This window comes from Pelophylax lessonae, assembly GCF_965119305.1.
Source record: "Pelophylax lessonae genome assembly, chromosome: 3".
Classification (NCBI taxonomy): Eukaryota; Metazoa; Chordata; class Amphibia; order Anura; family Ranidae; genus Pelophylax; species Pelophylax lessonae.
Window position 1 is genome coordinate 11,015,619 of NC_138770.1, and position 17,287 is coordinate 11,032,905.

Sequence of the window (17,287 nt, forward strand, 5' to 3'; positions counted from 1 at the left end):
TGCACAGGGGAGCAGAAGGGCACAGTACAGGGGAGTAGAGGGGCACTGTACAGGGGAGGAGAGGGGCATGGTAAAGGGGAGTAGAGGGGCATGGTACAGGGGAGCAGAGGGGCACAGTACAGGGGAGTAGATGAGCATCGTACAGGGGAGTAGATGGGCACCGTACAGGGGAGTATATGTGCACCGTACAGGGGAATAGATGGGCAGGGTACAGGGGAGTAGAGGGGCACGGTACAGGGGAGTAGATGGGCACGGTACAGGGGAGTAGAGGGGCACGGTACAGGGGAGTAAAAGGGCACAATAAAGGGGAATAGGAGGGCACAGTACAGGGGAATAGGAGGGCACAGTACAGGGGAATAGGAGGGCACAGCACGGGAGTAGGAGGGCACAGTACAGGGGAATAGGAGGGCACAGCACAGGGGAGTAGGAGGGCACAGTACAGGGGAATAGGAGGGCACGGTACAGGGGAATAGGAGGGCACAGTACAGGGGAGTAGGAGGGCACAGTACAGGGGAATAGGAGGGCACAGTACAGGGAAATAGGAGGGCACAGTACAGGGGCATAGGAGGGCATAGTACAGGGGAATAGGAGGGCACAGTACAGGGGAATAGGAGGGCACAGTACAGGGGAGTAGGAGGGCACAGTACAGGGGAATAGGAGGGCACAGTACAGGGAAATAGGAGGGCACAGTACAGGGGAGTAGAAGGGCACAGTACAGGGGAGTAGAGGGGCACAGTACAGGGGAGTTGAAGGGCACAGTACAGGGGAGTAGAAGGGCACGGTACAGGGGAGTAGAGGGACATGGTACAGGGGAGTAGAAGGGCACGGTACAGGGGAGTAGAAGGGCACAGTACAGGGGAGTAGAAGAGCACAGTACAGGGGAGTAGAGGGGCACGGTACAGTGGAGTAGAGGGGCACGGTACAGTGGAGTAGAGGGGCACTGTACAGGTGAGTAGAAGGTCACAGTACAGGGGAGTAGAGGGGCACGGTACAGGGGAGTAGAGGGGCACAGTACAGGGGACCAGTGGGGCACGGTACAGGGGAGTAGATGGGCATGGTACAGGGGAGTAGAGGGGCACGGTACAGGGGAGTAGAGGGGCACGGTACAGGGGAGCAGAGGGGCAAGGTACAGGGGAGTAGATGGGCACCGTACAGGGGAGTAGAAGGGCACGGTACAGGGGAGTAGATGGGCACGGTACCGGGGAGTAGAGGGGCACGGTACAGGGAAGTAGAGGGGCACAGTACAGGGAAGTAGAGGGGCACGGTAAAGGGGAATAGAGGGGCACGGTACAGGGGAATAGAGGGACACAGGAACACGGTACAGGGGGATAGAGGGGCACAGTACAGGGGAACAGAGTGGCATGGTACAGGTAAGTAGAAGGGCACCTTGCAGGGGAGTAGAAGGGCACAGTACAGGGGAGAAGAGGGGCACAGTACAAGGGAGTAAAAGGGCACAATACAGGGGAATAGGAGGGCACAGTACAGGGGAATAGGAGGGCACAGTACAGGGGAATAAGAGGGCATAGTACAGGGGAGTAGGAGGGCACAGTACAGGGGAATAGGAGGGCAAAGTACAGGGGAATAGGAGGGCAAAGTACAGGGGAGTAGGAGGGCACAGTACAGGGGAATAGGAGGGCACAGTACAGGGGAATAGGAGGGCATAGTACAGGGGAGTAGGAGGGCACAGTACAGGGGAATAGGAGGGCACAGTACAGGGGAGTAGGAGGGCACAGTACAGGGGAATAGGAGGGCACGGTACAGGGGAATAGGAGGGCACAGTACAGGGGAGTAGGAGGGCACAGTACAGGGGAATAGGAGGGCACAGTACAGGGAAATAGGAGGGCACAGTACAGGGGAATAGGAGGGCATAGTACAGGGGAATAGGAGGGCACAGTACAGGGGAATAGGAGGGCACAGTACAGGGGAGTAGGAGGGCATAGTACAGGGGAATAGGAGGGCACAGTACAGGGAAATAGGAGGGCACAGTACAGGGGAGTAGAAGGGCACAGTACAGGGGAGTAGAGGGGCACAGTACAGGGGAGTAGAAGGGCACGGTACAGGGGAGTAGAAGGGCACGGTACAGGGGAGTAGAGGAACACGGTACAGGGGAGTAGAAGGGCACGGTACAGGGGAGTAGAAGGGCACAGTACAGGGGAGTAGAAGAGCACAGTACAGGGGAGTAGAGGGGCACAGTACAGGGGAGAAGAGGGGCACGGTACAGTGGAGTAGAGGGGCACTGTACAGGTGAGCAGAAGGTCACAGTACAGGGGAGTAGAGGGGCACGGTACAGGGGAGTAGAGGGGCACGGTACAGGGGACCAGAGGGGCACGGTACAGGGGAGTAGATGGGCATGGTACAGGGGAGTAGAGGGGCACGGTACAGGGGAGTAGAGGGGCACGGTACAGGGGAGCAGAGGGGCAAGGTACAGGGGAGTAGATGGGCACAGTACAGGGGAGTAGAAGGGCACAGTACAGGGGAGTAGAGGGGCGCAATACAGGGGAGTAGAAGGGCGCAATACCGGGGAAGAGAAGGATACAGTAAATAAATGTTATTTGGATACAGTGTCACATAACCACAAAATTGTCAGTTAAAATAACGTAGTGCCGTATACAAAAAAATGGCCTGGTCATGAAGGGGGTTAAATCTTCCAGAGCTGAAATGGTTAACCACTTAAGCCTCAGAGGATTTGGCCCTATTTTGCGATTCGGCACTGCGTGACTTTAACGGACAATTGCGCGGTCGTGCGGCGCTGTACCACAAACAGAGCTTTATTTTGGATGTATTTGATTACCTGTGCGATTTTTATTTTTTGCGCTATAAACAAAAAAAGGGCGACAATTTTGAAAAAATAACAATATTTTTCAAATATTTTTATATGAAATTCCCCCCCAAAAAAATTTAAAAATCAAAATGTTTTAACATTTTAGGCCAATTTGTTTTCTGCTACATATTTTTGGTAAAAAAAAATCGCAATAAGCGTATTTTGATTGGTTTGTGCAAACGTTATTGCGTTTACTAACTACGGGAAAGATTTATGTCATTTTTATTGGTTTTTTTTTTAACTAGTAATGGCAGCGAACTGCGATTTTTTTTGCGGGACTGCGACATTGCGGCGGACAGATCGGACCCTTGACTGACATTTTTGACACTTTTGCCATACATATGCACTGTTACTGTAAAAATGACACTGGCAGGGAAGGGGTTAACTTTATTGGTGATCAGTGGGTTAAATGAATCCCTAGGGGCGTGATTCTGTCAGGGGACGTGGCTTGTTAGATCATAACAGAGACATACGATCCTACAGAGCAGGATCGCATAGCCTCTGTCATGATATAAGGGAGAATGACAGACGGCTGTGTTTACATCAGCCGTCTGCCTTTCTCCCTCTCCTGAGCGAGTGGCCAGCGGACATCGGAGTCGCCGGTCACACACGCGGGGATGGCCGTGAACGAGCGGGGGTGGGAGCGCGCCTCCGGTGGTGCACGCTCGCCCCCTACAGGCTCCTGGGCTAGCGACGTAGTACTACGTCGGTTTGCCCAGGAGGGGCTGACTGCCGCAGTAAATATACTGTAGGCGGTCGGCAAGTGGTTAATTGGCAAGACTGTCAGTACATGGTTCACACTGATATTTAGGATACTGATCATTAGTGCAGCCCCATCAGTGCTGCCAATTAGTGCCTCCTCTCTGAGCTGAGAGCATCTCTGTCATGCAGCTCAGAGCCTGCACTGACAGTTCCTCCTCCCTCACACTGATGGGAGAGGAGAGCCGATCTGCTCCTTCTCCTCCCGCCCCTCTCCTCCTGTGTGCACCATGGGAAGGGTGAACCCCAGCAGCTGAATGATCAAATTCTGCTGCTTAGCTTCACACTACCCACAGTGCACACAGGAGGAGAAGGAGCAGATCGTCTCTCTCTTCTCCCATCCATGCGAGGGAGGAGGAACTGTCAGTGCAGCACTTGGCTGTATGAGAGAGATGCTCAGAGTCCTGTGGCCAGCCACACCGCTGGGGCCCCCGAACCCTGGTAGTTCCACCACTGGTACGTACAATTTATGTATTCATAGTACTTGTGTGGATGTTGTTATTGATTAGCAGAACATCAGAAGTCTCAAAGTGACTCTCAATACATCCCAGTATACAGCGGAGTCAGATTTAACCCCTTCATTACACTCACCTCTCCAGTCAGCAGGCTGAGGATCTCCAGGGTGAGGTTCAATATCGTCTCATTCCGGAGAAATTCCTTCCTTACATTCTTCACAAAACTCAAATTCTGCTGATTGTCCATCATGACGTCCTTGTAGAGATCCTTGTGTCCTTCTAAATACTCCCACTCCTCCATAGAGAAATAGACAGTGACATCCTGACACCTTATAGGAACCTGACACACACAATGATACAGTCACCATCCAGACACATCCCTTGTCTGTTACTGGATAATGTCCCAGAATTCCCAGCAACGCTCACCTCTCCTGTCAGCAGCTCCATCATCTTCTTGGTGACTTCTAGAATCTTCTGCATGTTGTGTCTCTCAGGTTTTAGGGAGTCACATGGAGGCACTGTGATGGTCATATGATCACCTGACTTCAGAAGAGGAAATCTCTGTATTGAGGAACCAATAGGAATGTCATGTTAGAATCCTAGAATCCTCCTCACCTCTCTGGTCAGGTCTATGTTTTATTAATAGAGATAAGAGTGATGTCATGTGACCTCCCAGAATCCTCCTCACCTCTCTGGTCAGGTCTGTGTTTTATTAATAGAGATATAAGTGATGTCATGTGACCTCTCAGTATCATCCTTACCTCTCCAGTCAGCAGGTAGATGATCTCCAGGGTGAGGTTTAGTATCTTCTCAGTCATGTGAATCCGGTCCTCTTCCATCCTCATTGGTGCCATCATTTGATCTATACAGGTCTCCTTGTAGACGGATAACTTTGGGAAATGAAAGTAATAATTATATGGATGGCATTGGTCACACAGTATTAGGATGGGGATGTGATGGGGGGGGGGGTAGAAGGGTTACTGTACATTTAAGGACTACTGCCCCCATGGGAACACATTTAGTTTGGACTGTTTAGTGTTTTCTATATTTTCAAGGCCTGGGACCCTCTTGACCTGCCGGATCAGAAATTCCCTTTTCTCTGTTGGGTCTGTTTGGTTTCTGAACTGGATTTGCTTAGTTTTTGATCTGCAGACAAGGAATAATAAATATGATTCTTCCTTTGACTTGTTTGCTCTGAGGCAGTGCTGTGAGGACAATGTAGGGTCATCATGATGTCCAGAAAGGGGAACTTGCTGACTCTTGGTGGGAGTTGGCGGCTAATCAGGATAATTGCTAGAACTTAGGTATACAAAGCAGACCAAGTGAAATCACTTAGTTTAGTAGGGGATAAGCCTCACCCTCTCGCCTGTAGGGTGACGGATTACCTATGTGTTTAACCAGACACAAAACAGGGAGGATGAAAAGCTAACAAGGGAGCTGTTCAAAGATTGTATAATTCCCAAGCAGTGTTCAGGACTAAAAATCAAGTACTTTATTGAATATATATTAAAAATTATAGAGAAATCACATTTATCAATAACGAGTCAATAAACACACAAGTAAAAAACAGCCCAGGCGACAACCAAAGACTAAAAATGGATCAGCTCTGTTCACTAAAAACTAGGATAGCAGATGAAAAAATAGTTAAAAAGTCGGACAGACAAAGTCCCGTTATGCTGCCGCAATGGGAAGACGTATATACTCTCACACAGTTCCTTACTGCTAATTATAAGATTTCTTCCACAGTATTATTGATCCCTTGGGATAGATATAATACAGGAACACAGGCGATAGAGTGCCGTAGAGGTGGCTATAAGAGTTCATGCAAATCATCAGCTAGTAACGAGTGTAAAAAGTAATTCACAGCGGAGCCAACTGATGACTTGCAACTATATCATGAATCAAAGTTGCTGATGGCAGATCAAACTTCCTCTGTATAGCCACAAACGTATATACTCTCACTAGTGGTGCACCGAAATTTCGGCAACCAATATTTTCGGTCGAAAATGGGCCTATCCCATTTCGGCCCAAAACAGGTTAAAGATGCCGAAAATGAATGACCGCTAATAGCTGTAAGAAGTGAGCCCTTCACTTCCCTGTCAGGCGGGTATCTCCGCTGACAGCTCCTTTCTGTTTCTCCACCGACACCGGGTGCTTTATTGTGAGCTACACTGGTTGGTAGGATGGCCAGCCGACTGGCGTCTAGCAACCAGTGACATTCGAGGAGAGGACCCAGCATGCACAGCGTCCTCCTCTGTGCCTATTGCAGAATGGCTCCACCCACCTCCTACGTTTATGTGCTCTCGTGCTGCCACTGCGGAGGAAGGTAATCTGGCTGTCTGCTGTGTTCATTCTCCCTCTCTCCCTACATGTGCTCTGGTGCTGCCGCTGTGGAGAAAGGTAATCTGGCTGTCTGCTGTTCATTCTCTCTCTCATAACAGCATATACTGTATATTACTACCCTTTTAAATATACAGATCCAAAGCACTTTAGATGACTTAGATAACAACGATCAGCAGGACATCCAGGTCATCCCTGTCTCCACCAGGCAACCAGGAACCGCCATTCACTGCCCCCTCCCACTCTTCAATTTTTGTCCTAATTTCACCCCTTGATTCTTCCTCAGCTCAGGACCAGCATTAAGGCAAAAATACCTCCATGGTGTGAGTGACCCATTTTAAAACTAATTATTCCATAAAATATACTAATATAAAAAATGAATTATAAATTACCTTTATAATCAGAAAGGCTGGCACTTCTAGATGCACATGCATGTGACGTCACTTCTACTCTACAAACAAATAACTCACATGCTACCCACCATATTTTGTGGCCAAAAAGTATTACTACAAACCCGATTCCCAAAAAGTTGGGACACTGTACAAATTGTGAATAACAACAGAATGCAGTGATGTGGAAGTTTCAAATTTCAATATTTTATTCAGAATACAACATAGATGACATATCAAATGTTTAAACTGAGAAAATGTATAATTTTAAGGGAAAAATACGTTGATTTAAAATTTTTACTTGCAATAGATTTTTATTGAAATTTACATAACATAGGAAAAACAAACGGAATCAGGGTTCAACATGAAATGGGCCGTACCAGGAAAAAAAAGAGAGAGATGAAAAACGAAACATGTACATATGCAAACAGTATATGTAGAGTATCTGTAATGTTCCGGTACCTTTGGTACCCTAATTACTCTTTTCATAAGTGTATGTGCCCCACCATTCTCTTTTGGAAAGGTGCGCATACACCTTTAAGACTGAAGCTGTCATCACTCAGCGCCGGACTGGATGGCTATTTAGATCGCCGGCTCTCACTCACATGTGTTCGTTCAAACACCCTTGTTACCTAGATGCTAACTTAGCTTGAAGCTCTCGTGCTTGCAAGCAGACCTCGCTGACGGAACCACGCTGCGCTGATCCCTGTATCCCGCTACTGGATCATCCGCTCTTCTTGAACCACCCCTTGGCTATATTGCTATTAGTGTTAAGTACCCCGCAGGGGAAACCTCTATAAACTTTATACTAAAGCTTACACTATCTAGCTCTGCATAGTAAGGACTGTTATCACATCTACATGTCTAGATTGCTAGCTCTTGAGACTACTGCTAACTATTCCTGCACTGGGTTGATCTCTCTTGTATGTCCACCTGCTACTCTGTCATCTGCTACCATACATGATTGCTAAACCTGTCTGCATCCATCTGCTACTATCTTTACTTCAAGTGTCTGTCCTCTACCACCTCCACCCAACCTGTCTCTTCAGTCTAAACATCACTGTGTTACTATATACATAAAGTCACTCTAGGAACCATCTTGTAGAGTGTGTGTATTTACTGGCTGAATTAAGACCTTCCACACATGATGAGTCATTGAGGGTTGGGAATGGTATCTCAGCGTTTCTCTTACATGACTACTGAAGTGGAATATTTCTGCAGCTGAAAATCCACACCATACATGAAACGCAGGAGCGTTACAGTATCACGTAAACAATTGAGTAAATGCTTCAAAAAACAATGTCAGAAGTCAATCAGGAAAACACAATCATAACTGTATTAGCAAAATCAGCCAGGTGCAGAGGAGAAGTATGGACTCTGTAACCAAACTTGCCAGTCTTTGTTGAATTTAAGACCTCGGGACGTTGAGTAGGCATATGCTTTTTCTAAAGAACACTGCAAGTTCACCAGACGGACCGCTTCCATATGGGAAGGTGCAGCGGATTGCTTCCAGTTTCTCGTTATGACTGTTTTGGCAGCTATCAAGATATGTACAGTAACCATCCTCATAAAGGGCGGGATTGACTCCAGGCCCAATGAGAGGAGGGCTAAAGCAGGATTGGGTGGTGTGAGAATTCCAGTAGTGGTAGATAAAACTCAAAGATCTTTCTCCAAAAGCTAGAAAGTCTTTTACAGGACCAAAATGTGTGTAGTAGCGATCCTACTTGGTCACAGTTACGCCAACAAAGAGGGCTCTGAGAGTCATACATTTTAGATAGGCGATACGGCGTCAGATACCACCGTGTGAGGATTTTTTGCGCTTGCTCCCAGTGATTGACACATTGAGTGGATTTATAGGACCTACGAATGGTAAGTTTCCACTAGAGTATTGTATGAAATGGTAAACTCGTCCATTTTATTTTCTATGGTATTAACTCTGTCACCAAGACCATGCAGTTCTTTTTGGCAATAGGCAATGGAGGCTGTAACATTGGCTTGCATGGACTTGTGCAATATGGACATCATGTCCTTTAGGGCGGTATCCGATACAGGATGTCCCGTGGTGGGGATGGAAGCAAAAGGGTCTGGTGGAGGAATATATGCCCATGCAGTAGCGGTGGTGGAGTCATGGTCACTCACCTCCATGGAGGAATGGTGGAGCGGATTGTGGCCCTCCTACCACCGAGGCCTCGATTTTGCCGGGCTTTGGGTGGATGGCGTGGAGGGAGAGGAATCTGCTGAGCGCGCTGGCCTCGTCGGTGTGATCGGGTCCGAGCAGTCAGGGCGCATTGATGATGTCATTTCTGTGACATGTCCGGCAGACGCTAGAGGGCGGGTGTCTCGGTGGAGATTTGAGGCTCCAGCGCCATTTTGCGAGAGTCCCGAGGCCGCCGAGCGGAAAAAATCTGAGAGTTTGCGGACCGCGGGTGGCTCGGTTTTCCTCCGTGTCATTCTGGCTGGAGGCAGCGGAGGTTCCCACGACGAATGATCCAGGTAAGGAGCGGAGACAATCACGATGTCGGGCCGTAGATGTATTAGGAACCGGGTGTGCGGCAGAGCTCCTCTGCTAAGCGGCCATATTGCTTGGCGGTCGCCACGCCCCCAGTTGATTTTAAATTTTATGGCATCAACACATCTCAAAAAAGTTGGGACAAGGTCATGTTTACCACGGTGTGGCATCCCCTCTTCATTTTATAACAGTCTGCAAACGTCTGGGGACTGAGGAGACAAGTTGCCCAAGTTTAGGAATAGGAATGTTGTTCCATTCTTGTCTAATACAGGCTTCTAGTTGCTCAACTGTCTTAGGTCTTCTTTGTTGCATCTTCCTCTTTATGATGCGCCAAATGTTTTCTATGGGTGAAAGATCTGGATTGCAGGCTGGCCATTTCAGTACCCGGATCCTTCTTCTACACAGCCATGATGTTGTAATTGATGCAGTATGTGGTCTGGCTTTGTCATGTTGGAAAATGCAAGGTCTTCCCTGAAAGAGACGACGTCTGGATGGCAGCATATGTTGTTCTAGAACTTGGATATACCTTTCAGCATTGATGGTGCCTTTCCAGATGTGTAAGCTGCCCATGCCACACGCACCCATGCAACCCCATACCATCAGAGATGCAGGCTTCTGAACTGAGCACTGAGAACAACTTGGGTTAGTCCGGATGACATGACGTCCCAGATTTCCAAAAAGAACTTCAAATTTTGATTTGTCTGACCACAGAACAGTTTTCCACTTTGCCACAGCCCATTTTAAATGAGTCTTGGCCCAGAGAAAACGCATGTGCTTCTGGATTATGTTTAGATATGGCTTCTTTTTTGGCCTATAGAGTTTTAGCTGGCAACGGCAAATGGCACGGTGGATTGTGTTCACCGACAATGTTTTCTGGAAGTTTTCCTGTGCCCATGTTGTGATTTCCATTACAGTAGCATTCCTGTATGTGATGCAGTGCCGTCTAAAAGGGCCCGAAGATCACCGCCATCCAGTATGGTTTTCTGGCCTTGACCCTTACACACAGACATTGTTCCAGATTCTCTGAATCTTTGGATGATATTATGCACTGTAGATGATGATAACTTCAAACTCTTTGCAATTTTTCTCTGAGAAACTCCTTTCTGATATTGCTCCACTATTTTTCCCTGCAGCATTGGGGGAATTGGTGATCCTCTGCCCATCTTGACTACTGAGAGACACTGCCTCTCTGAGAGGCTCTTTTTATACCCAATCATGTTGCCAATTGACTGAATAAGTTGCAAATTGGTCCTCCAGCTATTCCTTTTATGTAGATTTAACTTTTCAGGCCTCTTATTGCTACCTGTCCCAACTTTTTTGGAATGTGTAGCTCTCATGAAATCCAAAATGAGCCAATATTTGGCATGACATTTCAAAATGTCTCACTTTCAACATTTGATATGTTATCTATATTATATTGTGAATAAAATATAAGTTTATGAGACCTGTAAACTAGTCCATTCCTTTTTTACTCACAATTTGTACAGTGTCCCAACTTTTTTGAATTGGGTTTGTATATCCTAATACAAGACCCGGCTCAAACGTTTTGAAAATCCATAGCTCTCCTTTTAATTATCAAGCAGCAGCCTAATAGAGATGATAATACAAGTAATTACCTCCAAATCAATATTACCCCTCCATCTTTTTCCCCTTAATAAAAAAATAATAATATTTCAGAAATAATTAAGCCTCCCCCCCACATAAAGATACAAACATATCCCAGATTAATTAACTCATCCAGTGCTGTAATGGATTGGTGAGCTATTGGCTATGGACAGGTACACAGCCTGGGCTCCAATGGTTAATGTGCAGGGGAGGGATGCCAGGTTGTTTATGCTGTTAATAACAAACAATTATTAATTCAGTATCTTTTAATTATTATTAATTAAAATTTGTCTGTGCATCCCTAACTATCACACAGTTCCTTAATGTTAGTTGGAAAATTCCTTCCACAATAGTATTAATCCCTTGGGGTGAATGGAATTCAGGAACATAATCTATAGAGTGCCGTGGAGGTGGCTGTAAAAGTTAATGCAAGTAATCAGCTGATAACGACTGTAAAAAGTAGTTCACAGTGAAGTCCACTAATGACAGCTATGTCATTAATGAAAATTACTGATGACAGGTCAAGTTTCCTCTGTATAAACAGGCCTTCAAGTTGTAAGAAAGCCACTGTGCAGCCGAGATTCAGCTACTATGTTAGTATCTCTAGCTAACCACTCCACAGTTCCATAACTCCTCAGTAGTAGGACGTTCCTTCCACAGTAGTAATTACCTCTAGGGATGGAGGGAATCGAGGAACATAAGGTGTATAATACAGTGCAAGCAGCATTAATGTGGATTACAAATAGTCATTTATGAAGTAAAGAACACTGGGTTTAGTGAGAATCCTTCAGGAAATTCATAGTAAGGCCAATATGCAGCCGTTTCAATATTCCAGACACAATAAGCATAATATCCAGGGACTAGTCCATCGTAATTAATCCATTCCATCACCTCCACTTAATGTTGGCTTAAGGGAGAAAGTGAATATCCTAGAGGCTAGAGCCAAGTAAGGAGGAAAGTTCATATGGAAATACACTTTAATAACCATCACTGATGAGGCACAAAGAAAATGTCACATGTGTGGAAGGAAGCTAAGCAGGATTAATGAATCTTGTCACCAGCTCCATTTTTGGAAACTTTACTCACTGCTTGCTGCTTGACCTTCGGACAGTAGTTCCGAAGTAAGTGCCTTTTCCTTGTCAGTACAGAACATTAAGTTCATTCCTTTAGTAGTCCCCCTAGATCACAGGGCTCAGCGTGGAGTAAGATCCAAGTGGCTAACATGCAGGGCAGTATGTAGAAAGCCAACTGGCTAAAGTCTAGAGATTCCCGCGCAGCACATACAGGCTTGGATGTTAGCTCAAGTTGTCACCGGGAACAACACTGGATGACGCGTTTCGTCTGCCAATCAGCGGACTTTTTCAGAACGAGGGAGGGAATATGCTAATGGTCCTTTTATAGTCCCTGAACACCAGGACTCATTAGTTCCCTCCTCTGCTATGATTCCGTTATTACTTCTCAAAGACAATTAAAAAGACCACATGACCTGGGCTGTTTTTTACTTGTGTGTTTAAGTCATGTTATTGACTCGTTATTGATAAATGTGATTTCTTTTTAATTTTTAATATATATTTAATAAAGCACTTTTTAGTCCTTAACACCGCTTGTGGAATTTTACCGATCTTTGAACAGCTCCCTTGTTAGCTGTTCTTCCTCCCTCTTTTTTATATCTATTTGCCAGGCTCCATTCTTCGGCAGCCTGCTGACTAACAGGAGTGATGTCACCGTCACTCTCTGCAGTAAAAGAAGGTATTGGATTGGATAGCAGGAGGATGCTGCTGATGGAGTAGAGAGCTGTGGGGGAGGAGTCTCTTCTTTTCCTTCCAATGGCAGCCCAGTGTGGGTAGGAGGAGAACAGCTGGGGAAGGGGTTTGTTTTATTGGTTGGCAACTATTCTGTAGTATTCAGGACATTGTACAGAGTGGCAGTGGGTTCCCGGGGCTCTGAATTCCAGCACAAGGCACTGCCATACCCTGTGCCATGGGAAGGTATTGGACTGGCCAACCAGTAAGTGATGCTGCACAAACAGACCTCCTCAAGGAACAAGTGTCCTTCTTTGTTCTATTTTGTGGCCTGCAACATATTTCTTGACCAGTGAGATGGTGAGGTGAAAGCTTTATTCAGGTGCTGGCAGGAGTTCTTTAAGGAGGTCATAAAAGTACAGGTGGCATGAGAGGACCATCAAAGACCAAGAGTCTCTATGAGCCTTAAAGCCCCCTCTTACCTGAGAGCCTTACAGCCTGACTACCCTCTCAGAGTCCCCCACAATCCTTCAGTCACGCTAACCTCTCAGAGTTGTTCAGCCCAATTACTTCCTAAGAGGCCCCCAAAGTCCTTCAGCTACAGTTCCTCCTCAGGGGTCCCAGAGCCCTTCAGATGCAGTAAACCCTCAGAGGTCCCAGAGTCCTTTAGTCCCGCTACCTCCTCAGAGACCCCTCAGCTCCTCTCCTTTCCTCAGAGACCTCAGTATTTTCCTTCCTCTGACACCAATGATGGAACATTCTTCATGGCAGGCTGGAGAATGTTTTCTTCCTCCTGACCAGCAATGTAAGGGGCTCTATGCTCCATACTCCTGACCCCTGCACTCCATCATTGTGTTGGCTGCATATTGTAATGATTGCCCATTGGCTGGCTGTGTAGTGTAATAATTGCCCTTTGTAGGCCATGTAGGTCAGGATGGTCATTGTCTTCTCTATTTATTGTCAGTGCTGTTTGTTTGGAGGACCAAATTACTAGAATTTATCTCCAAAATGAAGAGAATGTTCTGACCCCATAAGTGTGTAAATGTTCTGACCCTGAAGGGGTTAATCTAGGTTTCCACACTATATATGTGTGTATCATCATCTGCTGGAGATAAAAGAGGTCACAGTGACTATGGAGGAAGAGGACGGACATGACGGGGGGTTACTGGGTGTAAATAGAAAATAAGATCTTATTACCTCCTCTGCTGTCTCCTCACTACGTCCTCTATATAGAATTTCCTGCCTGTTTCTGACCTCACTTCCTGTCTGTATTCCATAGAGACTTCCTATCTGAGTATAAGTGAGATCTCCATCTTGTGGAGTTCAGAGGTACTGCAGCCCTGAGAAACATCTCATAATAATCATTCCTGTATAACATCTATTTTACATGGCTAAGTTCAAAATAAACGTATACCTAAGAAAACAAACTCCGGAAATTGATCTTTTTGGATAAGGAAATGCAAAAATATATCATAAAGCATTAAAATATATTTTAATCCACTCAAAATGAACATGCTAAACATAAATTGCAAGGATGTAATGGTCACATAGGAATGATGGTGGAGATCTCGTTAAGTAGTAGCAATTCTTTAAATGCTTATATGAATAAAATGTATAAATATGGAAATGTGCCACGCTCATAAATAATTAACATATGATAATCGGTGAAAATTCATTACATTGTGAAGAATACATATACAAATATAAAATAACAAAAAAAGTGAATAAGGGCAAAAAGTCCTTTAAAATGGAGTGAACATAGAAAAATCTTCAAACGTGTATTCCAGAAGTGAATAACTGAAAATTTGCTGTGACACCATCCCCCACCAATATATATAAGGAGGCTTACCGGAGTGAGTGGACTCAGTTTGGTGTATGCCTAGTGAGTAGAGTTGAGCGGACACCTGGATGTCCGTGTTCGGCGGGTTCGGCTGAACTTAAAAAAAAAGTCCGGGTCCGTGTCCCGGACTTTTTCCGAACTTTACCCGGACACCGAACCCCATTGAAGTCAATGGGGACCCAAACTTTCAGGCACTAAAATGGCTCTAAAACACCAATGGGAAGGGCTAGAGTGCTGCAAATGGCAGCAAAATGTAGTTAAGAGCATGGCAAGTGCTCTGCAAACAAATGTGGATAGGGAAATAACTTAAAACAACAAAAAAAAAACAGAAAAATAAAAAAAACGTCTTCATCTGTGAAGGACGAGGCCCATAAGGAGTAGGAGGGAGGTTGAGGTGGTGGTGGATGTGGCGGTGTAGGTGGAAGCGGCGGTGGAGGAGGACGAGGTAGCCAACACTGCTTTTTTTCAGTCATTTTAAATGAGGGTACACCCCAAAAGAGTGATAAAGATCAAAAATAGAACAATGGCTGGGTAAGGTCGGTATCCATCTCTATTCTGCACAAGGTACAGAAAAGTCCTGTGGGATCCATGCCTGGTTCATTTTAATGAACGTGAGCTTGTCCACATTGTCTCTGGACAGGCGGCTGCGCTTGTCTGTGATAACGCCCCCAGCCGTGCTAAATACACGTTCAGATAATACACTGGCTGCAGGGCACGCCAGCACCTCCAAGGCGTAAAGGCCAAGCTCAGGCCATGTGCCCAATTTGGAGACCCAGAAGTTGAAGGGGGCAGACCCGTCATTCACTACATGTAGGCGTGTGCACACATACTGCTCCACCATGTTGGTGAAATGCTGCCTCCTGCTAAGACGTTCCATATGGGCTGCTGGTGCTGCTGTTTGTTGTGGCGTTGTAAGATTCCGGTACCTCCGGTACCCTTAATCACCACTTTCTCTGTAATGCGTCCCACCTTTCTCTTCAGGTGGTACGCATATACCTTTAAGAACGATGATGTCACTGCTGAGCGCCGCAGAGCGGCTATTTCAACCGCCGGCGGTCTCACTCACATTGTTCGTTCAACCTGCCTTGTTATCCACATGCTTTCAAGCCTGTCTCTCGATCGGAACCTCCAGCTATTCCCTTTACCTGGAGCAGACCGGAACCTCGCTACTGATCCCTGTATCTCGCTACCGGATCATTCCTTATCTACTGGACCTCTCTAAACTACTAACTGTAATGTTCCGGTACCTTTGGTACCCTAAATTACACTTTCCACAAGTGTATGCGCCCTACCATTTACTTTTGGAAAGGTGCGTATACACCTTTAAGACTGGAGCTGTCATCACTCAGCGCCGGACTAGATGGCTATTTAAGGCGTCGGTTCTCACTCACATGTGTTCGTTCAAACACCCTTATCTGGATGCTAACCTTGCTTGAAGCTTCCATGCTTGCAAGCTTACTTCGCTGACGGAACCTCGCTGCGCTGATCCCTGTATCCCGCTACTGGATCATCCGCCTCTCCTGAACCACCCTTCGGCTGTATCGCTAATAGTGCTAAGTACCCCGCAGGGGAATTCTCTATAAACTTATACTAAGCTTACACTATCTAGCTCTGCATAGTAGAGACTGTTTATCACATCTGCATAAACTAGATTGCTAGCTCTTGAGACTACTGCTACTTTTCTGCACTGGGTTGATCTCTTTTGTATGTCCACCTGCTACTCTATCATCTGCTATCATACAACATTGCTAAACCTTCCTGCATCCATCTGCTACTGTCTCACCTTCAAGTGTCTATCACCTACCACCTCCACTCAACCTATCCCTCAACCTTCATCATTGTGTTACCACATGCATAAAGTCACTCTAGGAACCAGCTTGCTAATTGTGTGTATTTACTGGCTGAAATAAGACCTTCCACACATGATGAGTCATTGAGGTTGGGAATGGTATCTCAGCATATCTCTTACATGACTGCTGACGTGGAACTATTTCTGCAGCTGAAAATCCACACCGTATAAAAACGCAGGAGCGTTACACTAACATTACAAGTGATAAGTACCCCGCAGGGGAACCCTCCATAACCTTATTGCACTATCTACCTATGCACATTAAGGACTGTTACCACCTATCCATACTATCCTATCATCTGCACTGTTACATAGATTGCTAGCTCTTGAGCCTACTACCATCTATCATCTGCACTGCTGCATAGATTGCTAGCTCTCCTGTCTACTACTATCTATCCTTGCACTGGGTTAGTCTATCCTGTATTTGTCATCTGCTGTCCTCACCACCTGTTAGCATACTCGATACTAACCTATCTGCATTCCTAAATACCATCTTGAACTCTCCTATACAAAACCTATCAAGTGATTACCATCCTTGTCACTGTTCACACCTGTCCCTTCAGCACATCACCTTCATACTATCATATACATCCTATCACTCCAGGAACATCTCATTGAGTGTGTATATATCTGTATGTTGAAGCTGACAGGCCCACAGTGATGAGTCCTGGAGAGTTGGATCTGGTATTCAACACATCTCTACATGACTACTGAGTGGAGATTTTGCAGCTGCAAATCCAGCCTATAATAAAAACGCAGGAGCATTACAGGCGTGCTACAAAGCTTTTCCACATTTCGGCCATGCTAACCCTGCCTTCTGAGGTGCTGGCGATGCCCTGGTTGCATTGGTGACCTCTTCCTCCTCATCCTCTGCCTTGGCCTTGTGCTTCCACTGTGGCCCCGCTGTCAGGTGGGAATGACAGCAGCATCGCGTCTACCAGCGTGCGCTTGTACTCGCGCATCTTGGGATCGCACTCC

General features: G+C 46.2%; 2 protein-coding genes across 2 annotated transcripts in view; one reads left to right on the forward strand and one right to left on the reverse strand.

The window, feature by feature from the left end:
* Positions 1-4,921, reverse strand: part of LOC309550692 (uncharacterized protein) — a 388,598-nt gene extending 383,677 nt beyond the window's left edge. The window contains exons 1-3 of the mRNA XM_082251025.1: positions 4,797-4,921; positions 4,462-4,596; positions 4,172-4,375 (exon numbers count right to left, since the gene is read on the reverse strand). Coding sequence (XP_082107151.1) covers positions 4,172-4,375; positions 4,462-4,596; positions 4,797-4,892 — 435 coding nt within the window. The 5' untranslated portion in view covers positions 4,893-4,921. The remainder of the gene's footprint in view (positions 1-4,171; positions 4,376-4,461; positions 4,597-4,796) is intronic.
* Positions 1-17,287, forward strand: part of LOC309550706 (uncharacterized protein) — a 1,733,163-nt gene that overhangs the window by 302,869 nt on the left and 1,413,007 nt on the right. The window lies entirely within an intron of this gene.